The sequence below is a fragment of the Calonectris borealis genome, chromosome 25, assembly GCF_964195595.1.
Source record: "Calonectris borealis chromosome 25, bCalBor7.hap1.2, whole genome shotgun sequence".
Classification (NCBI taxonomy): Eukaryota; Metazoa; Chordata; class Aves; order Procellariiformes; family Procellariidae; genus Calonectris; species Calonectris borealis.
In genome coordinates, this window is record NC_134336.1 from 810,182 (window position 1) to 821,794 (window position 11,613).

Genomic DNA, 11,613 nt, shown 5'->3' on the forward strand with positions numbered 1-11,613 from the left:
GCGGCCGAGGGGGACTGGCACTATTTTAAACAAGTTACAGCTATAACCGTATGCAGCATCGGCAGATGGCAAAGCCGCGTTAGGCGTTTCTACATGTGCTAACTGTTATTAAGCAACGCAGTGACTTGTGGATGAGGTTGGAGGGCGACTCGCCCCGCGCCGCTCCGGGTGACGCCGTCTGCCTGCACCCCCTGCGCGCTGCTCCCCCACTTCGCCCCACGGCTTCCGCGCTTGCCCGCTGCAGTGCTGAGCCCAGCCGTTACAGGAGTGATGTCGACCACCGAGTTAATCTGTTCTCCTCTTCCTTTGCAGTTGCTGGGAGTGCACTTGGAAACTGCAAGCAGCTAACGCTCGCTGCCAGAGCCCCCAGATGGGACTAGAGCCAAGCTCCTGCGCTCCTTACGGGGATGAAGGTAGAGCCATGTTACCTGCTACCTAAACTCGCTGTTGCTGATGTAGTTTGTGGATATGGTCCCGTACCAGGCTTCGTGCACAGACTCTCAGCTCTGATCCAGCCTGAGGCGTTTTAGCGGCAGCAGAGAGATCCCCAGCTGTGGAGTGGGCTCCTCCGACCACCCTGCGACGGAGGGGCTGCAGCGCTGGAGAGTTACTATGCAGCTTGGACTGTTTGTGGTGGTGGTTTTTCTAAGCTCGATGGATCTAACAGGCAGCAGCAAAGTGGTGAAGGGCAAGAGACAAAGACGAAGTATGTATGAAACGCTTTTCTTCTCTACTTCTCGTGATGCTGTACAGTTCGTGCAGATGGTGAATGTGTTTACCAACACAGAGAGCTGGGCAGAGCCTCGGGGTGCCCCGCGAGCCCTCGGAGCTCCCCAAGTCCCACTCCTGTGCACAGATGTGCACTACCCTATCCCGCTGGACCTGCCACAGCCCCGAGCCGCAGGCAGGGACAGGGAGGAGCTGCCCCGCGGGCTGCGGCTCGGGGCAGGGACCGGCCAGGGCTGCGGCCCTCGGGTGAGCTGGCACCCACGGCAGCGCTCGCAGCCGGAGGAGTTCGCTCTGCAGAGCAGGACGGGGTCAGCCTCCCCACTTCCCACAGCACCTCGGCTGCCATGGCCCCTGCCCGCCTTCACCCCCGCAGGCGCTGAGCAGGCAGGCAGCGGTGCCCGTCCCACACTGCGCCCCGCCGAGGCCAGCAGCCTCCGGGTCCCCCTCTATCGTCAGGTGCCTTCCCGGGAGAAGTGAGCAGGAGAGGGAAGGGAGCCGTGCATCACTCCCCATCCGCCTCCCCAGCGCTGCTCTGCTGGCAGGCTGCTGTCCTTCCCCCGCGGCCACCCCGGCCCGCCCGGAGCCCCCCGGCAGGCTCTGCCCCGGGCAGCGGCCACGCACGAATGCATCGGGCCGTGGCGCAGCTGGGCCGTGGTGGGAGCCGAGGTGCATGGGGAGTACGAGTTTTAATAATCCCTCCAGCCCGGACGGTCCTTGGCTGGTCCCAGCCTGGGGCTCACGCAGGGCAACCAGACTGAATCGGCACAAGAGCCGCCGCATGGGTTTGCCCTCATTTATGTAAGCTAGTTTTAGAACTGTTTTACATTAAAACTGTTTTAAATTAAATTATATAAAAATGATTTTATATTAAAACTGGGACTGCTGAGCCCTGTGAGAACAAGGAAAACTTGATGTCATGGCTAATGCTGTAAAGTGCAATTTCCAGCGAGGGCCTGGTTTATACCTTTGCCATGGAGGCAGACCTTGGCTCCGCGGTCCAGCGCTGCGGGAGGGATGGGGCTGGATCCCCTGGGGGTCCCTGCATACAGGGCGCCAGGGCCCAAAATGCCGAGGGGAGGTCGCAGTCCAGACCCAGTAAACCCTCCTGGCAGCCAGGCACTGAGGGTCTGCAGGGCTGGGGACCCCCGTCTGCTTTCTGTTTCATTTTCCGAGGCTGCGGCAGCCTCCGTGCCCGCGGACCCAGCGATGGGGCTGGGGCAGGCAGCAGGGGAGCTGCCAGGCTCTCGGGTCACTGAGGGGGGAGAGGAAAGTTTTCTTACCTCTCGGTCTGGCATGTGAACACTGTGGTGCTCCGCACTTGCTTTTGAAGTGTAGTAAACACAGTATTTAAAAGAATACATTTTTAAATACACAGCTTTTCTATAAACAAGGACACTGCTTGCATAATAAACTAATAAAAATAACCTGCATTCTAGCCTGCAAAGAATGCTATTGGTTTCAAAACAAGCAGCATTTTATATGATAATTAAAAGCAGAAAACTCTCAAGACATGGGATTGAGTATTTTTCTTGGACTGAATTTAGGAGCTGAGAACACATCTCTATTTTGGGGGCAGTGAAATCTCCTGCACTGCCAGATATAGTTAACATAAGTGGGGTCAGAGCAAGATCTAGCTTGGGACACAGCCTGGCCTGAAGCACAGCGCAGAATTAGTCAGACGGTTTCGCCCCAGCACCGCGCGGCTCTGGTGCCCACTCATCCTGCAGCGTGCCCGTAGCTCGGCGGGGCGGCACCGCCAGCTCCAAGAGGGGACGTGGCAGGGAGGCACTGGCCCACCGCGGCACGTGTCCCTCGTGGGCGCCTGCCCGGCGCGGGCAGCAGGGCTGATGGACAGGGAAGTGGTGGGGAGACAGCACTGGGACTCTGGAGAGTTGGTGGCTGTTTCTGGGTCCTGCTCCTCACTGCTGCCGCTGTCACGACCCTCGTGCCTGTGCTTGGTGCGGTGCTGGTGCCCGTGGGCATTGGGCACGGGGCCGTGACGCCCAGCCGGAGCGGTGCTGGGAGCCACAGCGAGCGTGTCAGTGCAGCAGGACCCCAGCCCTCGGGCTGCCCCGGGTCCCTGCTCTTCCTGCCGGTGGTGCCGGTGTTCTGGGGCCGAAGCCGGTGCGTGCAGAGCCCGGCCGTGCGGGCAGGCACTGACCGCTGCCTCTCTCTTGCTCTTCCAGTTAGCACCGAGCTGAGTCAGGGCTGTGCCAGAGGCTGCGACCTGTGCTCCGAGTTCAATGGGTGCCTGAGATGTTCCCCCAAACTCTTCATCCTTCTGGAGAGGAATGATATCCGGCAAATTGGGATTTGCCTACCATCTTGTCCACTGGGATACTTCGGCCTTCGCAATACAGACATGAACAAGTGCATCAGTGAGTACGGGGGTGGGAGAGAAAGGGCGAAACACAGGAGGGTGGCAGTGCTTTGCCGTGCTTTGCAGGGGATTGAGCTGCCTCTGGTCAGGGGAGAGGAGATGCTATGGCTGTATCGAAGGGGAGAAGGCAGTGCTGAGCAGGGCAGCGATCTACCCAGGGAATAACCCCATAATTTATGCCGATGTTGCCTAACACACCTTGGGTGCCCAGGCGCTTCCCCGCCACGGCACTGTGCAGCCGGTGCAGCGTGCAGCTAGGCTGAGATGCTCCTTCCCTTTGACCAGCCACTGGGGTGGGATGCTGCCCGAACAGTGCCCTCGGAAGCCGGGTAAGCATCCACTGCCCCCACATCAGCCCTTCCCTGCAGGTTTTGACTTGAGTTTTGGCCTTCCTGGTCTTCGAGAACCTCTGTGGGTCTTTCTGTGCTGCAGGCAGGTGGTGGTAATGGACCAGTGGTCCATTAGAGCAGAGGGCCACTGGCAAAGCCTTCAGGGCTGGGTTACCCCGTCGCAGCGTGCTCAGCACTGCCCAGGTACGCTGTGGACGTGGCATCCTGCAGGACATTTGGGAAGCTTTGTTACCCGGGCTGCCAGACTGGCACCCTCTTTCTTTGGGAGGAAGGAGGAAGAGAAAGATCCTTTCAGCTTTTAAGGTACTGCTCGCACAAGTACCTTTTCTTCTCTCCTCTGCCCGTTCACCATAGCCAAGCAGCTCTCTGAATGAGATCCTTGGCCTGGGGCTGCCTCCTTCAGCCAGAGCACCAGAAAGAAGCTGGACATGGAAAAATGCAATCACTTCCCTGGCACTTTCATGCAAACCACCCTCATGGCCAGATTTCCATCTAACTCTGTTTCTTTGCAGCCTGTACTGTAGCTGCAGCTGGAGCAGTTGATACGGGACTTTATTCTTTGCACTGTCCCACTTTGGCTGACTGATGCTCAAGCTGAAAACCAGCCCAAACCTTTTCCACCCTGCCTGATTTCGATCTGGCAGCGGCTGCTGCTGGCTATGAGAGCTGCAGCACAGTGGCTCTGTCCTGTACCAGGGAACAGTGTAAAGAAAACTGACTTCTATCCGAGTAGCACAACCAGGCCTGGCAGCATGTTCAGAGGCTCGCCCTGGCTGTTGGCAGACCCCTTGGAGCCAGGGACGAACTCCAGTTAGCAGTCAAGAGCTTCCTGAGTCTTTTGCTCACATCAGACTACATTACGGCTTTGTGGTTTTTTTCCCCAGAATGCAAAATTGAGAACTGTGAGTCCTGTTTCAGTCGAAACTTTTGCACAAAATGTAAGGAAGGTTTGTATTTGCACAAAGGGAGATGTTACGTCACATGCCCCGAAGGCTACTCTGCTGCCAACGGCACCATGGAGTGCAGCAGTCCTGGTAAGTGATGCTCAGGCACCTTTCACTGAGCTTTTTGTGCGTCTGTCGGGCCCAGTGGCATGTATTACTACAGTTTGGTTTAGGTGAGAAAACAAACCCCTCGGAGACGATGGCTCATCGTACCCGTGTCGAGCGGGTGACGGTACAGGCCAGCCCCAGCCCTTGGGAGGGCAGAGCCCTCTGGAAACCAGCCTAGACGGGGAGCAGCACCCCAGCGTTGCTGCCGCGTGTTTGTGAAGTGTGACTCAGAGTTTGTGCAGTACGGCAAGGAAAGGGGTGCCTTGAAAACTTAGGAAGCTGCTGGGGAAACACACGTACCCTTCAAGCCTACAGTGGGGGAGAGGTGCGATGGTGTGCAGGGGCTCCGGGAAGTCCTGAGGCATCCTGAGGCAGCAATGGAGAAACGAGAGTTACTGCTGGCCTCTCTTGTTATCTGGCAGCACAATGTGAAATGAGTGAGTGGGGGCCCTGGGGGCCCTGCTCCAAGAAGAGGAAGCTCTGTGGCTTCAAGAAGGGCAACGAAGACCGAACGCGGCGGATTCTGCAGGCTCCCTCTGGAGACGTGTCCCTGTGCCCTGCCACCACGGAGGTGCGGAGATGCACCGTGCAGAAGAACCAGTGCCCTGAAGGTGAGCAGACGTGGAATATCTCACCATCCCTCCCCAGCATCCTTTATTTGTCAGGCACAAGTATCCAGCCAATTGTCCAGTATCATAAATGCACTACCCCTCTATGGTACAGGGAACACAACGTGACAGCAGCTGGAAAGACCCCTGGGTAGAACCGGCACAGACCCCTGGGTGGGTGATGCTCAGCACAGCTTGCCACATGTCCCATGGGCTTTCAGATATTTTAGCTTCTTCCCTGGCCAGAGAGCAGCAAGGCAGCTGAGCAGTCGAAGGTGCACGCCTGTGTGCTGTGCAGAGGGGAGGCATCTTCTCCTCTACCAGAATGCACAAGTCTGTGTTTTTCCCAGGAATTAGAGTGTCTTCAGGATGAATGGTTTGGTCATCCTCTTATGGGATGGCCAAGGATTGCAGCTGGGTTGAGTGTTTTGAGGGAAACCGGTTCTGAGCAGTGACTAACACCACAGGGATTAAACGGCTGGGCAGGGGGAGGCAGACACGGACGATCTGTATCTGATGCACACAGCAGCGTGAGTTAGCTAAGGGGCTTGGTATGCAGCCGCGGAGAAATGCAAGTGTTAACACTTCTGCTGGAGACCGACAATTACAAAGCTAAATCCCGATTTGATCCTTCTTCCCTGTTTATATTTAGGCAACAGCTCACAATGCAAAGCACAGCCTGGCAGATAGGGCAGCTCTCGGGCACCTCTGTGCCTGGGGAGGGGCGCAGGCCCTTTGGGGCCACCCCCGGCAGCAGCGGGCCACGGGCCAGCTCGCTCTGCCGGAGAGCCTCACGGTGCCCCTTTGCTTTACTGCAGGGAAAAGGAAGAAAAAGGAAGAGCAAGGAAAGCAAGATAATGCAAATGGGAACAGAAATCGGAAAGACACCAAAGACGCTAAGTCTGGCACCAAGAAGAGGAAGAGCAAACAGAGAGGGGCCGCGGTCCCTGCAACGTCCGCTAGCCCTGCCCAGTAGCTGCCCCTTTACGTCACCTGATGGCAAGACTTCATTGCTGCTATGTATATGAAAGCTTTATTGAATCAGAGCACTGCTACACAACACGTACACATGTCCAGAAAGACAGACATATACTCCCAGACTGACCCACAGACCCGACAGAAACCACATACACAATACTTAAGGAGGCTGCACACACACACACCACCCAGGGCCGCGGAAGGACGCTGCCGAGAAGAGGAGTGGGAGCGCACACAGAGGGAAGCCCACCTCCCCAGGGCTCCGCGGGGGATGCTGCGGGGAGAAGGGGTGGAGTACAAGTCAGCGAAGGACCCAGACGCGAGACTTCATGACCAAAGGCCTCAACTCGAGACCAGCCAGTAGCCCCAGCACAGCGCGGCTGCAACCAGAGGGACGAGACTGGACCCGCACAGCTGCTCTCCCCTACCTGGGACCCGGACTCACACAAAGGCAGTGGCCTCTTTCTCTTCCCCTCACCCTTTATTTTGTGTTTTAAGCTGTATGACTTTATCATTGCGAATACATGTTAAACGTTTGTGGCAAGAGGTCAGTGGTATCTGCCCTGAATCTGCTTCAAAGAGTTATTTCAAATTAAAAAACAAAAAACAAAATGACAACCAGCTTCCTGAGTGTGTGGTTCATGCCTTGGCCCCTATGGAGGCTGGTGTTCCGCAGGACAGAGACTCACTTGTGGAAGGGAAACTCACCAAAGCTTTAAGAAAATCCCAGAAAATGTTGCCAGCTGCACTGCAGCCACAAATCAGCCGTCCTGCGCTCGCAGGACCCCAGCTGTGCTCCACGGAGCCCCCTGAGGAATTTCCCACTGAAGGATCCAGTTAACATGCAGCAGATTGAGAAAATGAGAGGTTACAACAAACCGCAGGTTGCCGAAACATTGTGACTCCACTTGTACAGTCACAGCTGCGGGACTCCATCCCGGGCTAGGGACACGCTCGTCCATCCGCCCGGACACCACCCGGGCGCGTAGCAGGAGGGAAGGCAGGCGGGAGGGGGAAGGCACAGCTCGGGCTCTGCAGAAGAGAAGCAAACTTAACTTTGGTAGAAACTACTGGTCTGCATGCCAGCGACTGGAATTCCCTGGATTCAGCACAAGCACTCCTGTTATGCCAGAGCCGACACCTGGGCAGAGGAAGCGGGACGAGGAGCGTGCGGGACAGAGACCTAGTGAGACCCACGCAGCGCACACGTGAACGCTGCCTTCTCTGCACGGAGAGCTGTACCCTCGGCAGCGTCACGAGGTGGCATACTGCTCAGTTTCCCTTATATTTTAAAATGTGCTTCCTCGATACAAATACGTGCAGACATTTAATTCCTCTAGAGTTCAGCAAAGGCCCTCTGGTCCTGAGGGACGGAGCCAGGGGAGGTGCTGTGGCTCCCAGAGATGTGCCCGGGGCAGATCAGTGATGTGCTGCTGAAGCTCCTAGCTCCCCCAGTAAGGTGATGGGCAGGGAAAAGCTCACCCCAAAGCGAAATCTGGCGAACGCAATCTCCGCTGCGCTTGCTTTCATACCACCTTCTCTGCTCTGCAGTTTTGGAGGGCAGAGCGAGACAGCGAGTGTGCGGGGACGCCTGCGGGAGAGCCCCCGGCTCGCTCCGACGGGCCGCCTGCCTGCGCCCGGCAGTCCTGGTCCTCTCCTGCGAAGAGCCAGCGGTTCGTAGCGCCCGCCGAGGACTCGGCTCCAGCAGAGGACACCGAAACTCTCCCTTCGCCCCGTTCGCTTTGCGGCTGGTTTGGCTCAGTGCAGGACGTGGGAGCTGCACAGTTGTTTCAGCTCCAGAGCTGTACCAAGATCTCTGCTGGCAGCAAAACCTTTCAGCCCATCATCCACTTTGCGTTTAAGTAAACAAGAAGCCGTTATATCTTTTAAAGGGGATTCCATTTCAGCACAATGATAAACGACCAGCATACCAGCAGAGAGAGAAAGAGGTTCTTAAAAGTCATCCTTTGAGTTGTTTATGGATCATGTTCAGACGATTCCTGAAAGCCTCCCAGCTGAAAGATCAGATCTCACTTTATTCTCTAGCCTCAGCTAGCCTGTGAGATAAGTATTTTGTTTGTGCCATGGCGTTGCATGTAAGCAGAACCATTTTTCCCTTCCGCTTTTTAGCAGCAATAATCAGTAACCCTTTCACGAACCTCAGCTTGCTAATTCATAAACGACTCCTTCCTCCCTCCTGCTGCAGTATCTCAATCCAGTTCTCAACAAGGATTAGAGAGAAGCGAGAGTGCATTAGTAAGGTTTTATACGCGGAGGCTCTGTTAACTGACTGGATTCCCTACAGTAACTCACGGCAATATTAGCACAACTATTTCAAAACTAAACTGCATATAATAAATCAACACAACCTATTTTATAGAACTTTCTAGAGTTTTTTAGAAAAACTGACAAACTTCTTTCTGTTGTAACCTTTTCCCTTCTTTCTTCCTTTTTCATAGCAAAATGGGAAGAAAAAGGGAGCAAGGCAAAGGAAAGTTTAAAATGTGTATTAATAAAATCCAAGATATTTCAGTATGGGTGATTTTAAAATTAAATTGTTTTAGAAAAATGAGGAGGAAAATACAAAAAACAAATCAAACTTCTTTTCCTTTTTTAATCAGCTCGAGAATTGTGCTTATTCCCACTCCCAGAGAGCTGGTTCATTTATGAATTTAGAAACATTTTGCCTTTGACCAACGTGATTTGCACGCTGAGCTCAACAGTCCAAGCCGCAGATTTCCTTAGGTAGGTTGATGTCATCTCAACTCACATGCACACGAACGCTCTCTTCCAGCCCACCAAATAAAATCTGTTGTGGTGTTCTCTCCATGGCATCACTGTAAAATATGCTTCTTTAAACAAATAAATAAATAAATGGGTTTGCTGAACAAGCTTTGTTTGCTTTATTCACCAAAACTGGAGTCAAACCCCAACTGACCAAAAATGTCTAGAAAGAGAGAGCCTCTCCTAAGGAACTTCTGTCTACCTGCTGCCGCCCAGAAGCCAAACGTACCTGTACGGATCACGGCACGGGAACGTTGCTGCCCCGGCTTCGGCGCGTATTCACGTTCTGCACTTTGACCACCCAGCTGCTGAACTGGAGAAGTAGTTGCGGGATGTACAGAGAGGCAGACAGACCCTTTGCCAGAAACTCCTTTGCATAGAAAATGTCTTCATTTATACTGTTGAACAAACTGGTGTTTATTCACTGGACTTCTACTCAAAATCTGCACTTTCTAGGCAGTTTACTTAGCTTTTGGGTAATTCATCCCATGTAATGGGGAACAAAGGGCAAGGAATAATATATTAACAGCTTACAGTCGTGGGTTTGGAACTGTTTAATTTCTATCTCATTTGCCGAGATTTAGGAGGTAAAGCAGACAAATTTCACCAAACACAGGTTGGTTGTATTATAGTCTTATCCTCTCTGTGTAATATAAATCTCTATTTTTCATCAGCTGCAGTCAAGTTAAATATCTGCACACATACTCCTCAAACAATAATTTACCGGCTTTCTACCCCCATGGAGATGGAGGCAATGTATATACTTTTTAGTTCATGTTTATGTTAAAATGATTTCTCACTCAGAAGAAATCTTAGCTTTGATTAAAGGAAATAGAGCGCGACAGTGAAACAGGTTATCCCTAATACTGTTATTTGGATTACATTGTCTGAGAACACTAAAAGGGGTATTTTATATATATTTACAGATTTTATTAAGTCAATAGTCTTCACAGAGAGAGATGTTAGGCATAACGTTTAAAAAAAAAAGTATTAAAATTACAGAAATACCAGCTGTATTTAATCAGTCACCATAAATAAACCACGCCGATGGCATTTATATACATGATAATATATTATACCCAACTGAATGCCAAACAATAGTTTAGATGGAGCTGCTTGCCAGAATCTCCATGATTTTTGAAGAGCAGCAGGATCTTAGCAGGAAAAAAAGAGGCAATCAGGTAGATAATATATTGTTATTTACAGCACAAACAAAGCCTGGTTAGACTCTCGTCTGCCATTCACCACTGAAATGGCCTGCAAAAGGCCATGTCAAATCCTGCAACGCGCAAGGCTAACATGCACGATGCAGTATGTGCAGCTTTACAGAAAAGAAGTCACTTTGCATGACTATCAAAATCAAATCACAAAACATTTATATGTAAATGCTTTAGCTTCCAGATTGCTAGTAAACACGTAATTCCCGTGAGAAAGATCTGCAGCACTGGCGTACGTTCAAAGGGTAAAGCAGAAGGCTCTGCAAGCCTGCGAGAACTGCGCGGGACGGAGCACGATGTTCACTCCGAGGGCTCGATCCTGCTGGGCATGGCACAGCCCGCGCTCTCAAAGTCCTTTTTCACCTTTTTGCTTTTTTTTGCTTGACTTCAGTTTTCTCCTCCCTCCAGCTTTCTCCTATTGCTTTCGGTCGCCATTTTGGGAACTCCAGATCCAGGGCGATGATATCTGGGATCACTTTTGGTTTTTCTGTTAAGGAGCCATCAAACCTGGAGCCTTTTGCCAAGGAGTCCTGCCTCCCACTCTTGAAAGCTACATCGCTGAAAACCTATTCCTGAGGAACTGAGTTGGGAAAACTACAGTGGTGATAAACCATCTACGGTATCTTCTGGCGGTGCTTGGGATGATGCTGAAGGCTAGCTACGAAACCCACGTCTGTCCCTGTGCTCTGCAGGGAATCACTGCAGCAAGGAGAGTAAGATGGCTGATGTTGCCTTTATCCTATTAAATAAAACAAAGTAGCTCAATACCACACTGAAAAAGTGCTTTGAGTACAAGTCCAGTCTTGTTCTGAAGTCTTGGAAATCTATTTTTTCTTCAGTTAATTGACAAAATCTGTAGATCATACAAGGAAGACAGTCCCTGCCAAAAATCAAACATCACTAGTTTTTAATAATACAATGGGAATAACCCCTTAGAACATATGTAATTATGGCAATGAGTCATTCTGATGGCATCACACAACCACATTCACTGGGATTTTGACAAGGAAGAGGCCACATAAAATTTGAAATGATTTCATTTCAGCAATGGTCGTGTCAATGAAGCTGAGGCCGTTTGGCAGATCCAGCAGGCCTGGCGTCTATCACTAACCCCCCTGTCCTGTCTGGTACGCAGTATGGGCTAACTGTAGCCAAGTTAGAAAGAAGAAGAAAAAAAGTTAAAAATTGAAACGGGAGGATGCATCAATAGCAAATGAAAAGCTTGTGAGTCATACAGCAACAAAAAATTATTTTAGCAGAGTAAAATATCTGACTCGTATGTTATCAGATACACAAGTAAACAACCACAGCTACAGAGATACTGCAAGTTAAAGACTAACCGCTAGCCCCAGTAATGTAATTTTGGTCAGGAAAAACATGAGACAGAGGAGAGCGCAGCTGAAAGGATGAATTTATTCCAGTTTGAATGCAATTCCCATATGTTATCAGTATAATCTTTTCTTATGACAGAAAATACAGGATTGTAGCCCACTCCAATTTGGGCGACAGGGCTCA

The 11,613-nt window shown here is 51.8% G+C and overlaps 1 protein-coding gene across 1 annotated transcript; it reads left to right on the forward strand.

Annotated features, from left to right (window-relative positions):
- Positions 1–312: 312 nt before the first annotated feature.
- RSPO1 (R-spondin 1) lies at positions 313–8,983 on the forward strand. The gene is made up of 5 exons (XM_075173202.1): positions 313–706; positions 2,916–3,107; positions 4,344–4,493; positions 4,934–5,122; positions 5,938–8,983. The coding sequence occupies exons 1-5, from the start codon at positions 613–615 to the stop codon at positions 6,093–6,095; spliced, it is 783 nt and encodes a 260-aa protein (XP_075029303.1). The 5' UTR covers positions 313–612; the 3' UTR covers positions 6,096–8,983.
- Positions 8,984–11,613: the final 2,630 nt, after the last annotated feature.

Excerpts from the sequence above, each read along its gene's own strand:
- RSPO1 (XM_075173202.1), top strand. The coding sequence starts at position 613 with ATGCAGCTTGGACTGTTTGTGGTGGTGGTTTTTCTAAGCTCGATGGAT. Across the intron at positions 3,108-4,343 it reads AGACATGAACAAGTGCATCA|AATGCAAAATTGAGAACTGT; the intron begins GTGAGTACGGGG and ends TTTTTTCCCCAG. Across the intron at positions 5,123-5,937 it reads GAAGAACCAGTGCCCTGAAG|GGAAAAGGAAGAAAAAGGAA; the intron begins GTGAGCAGACGT and ends GCTTTACTGCAG.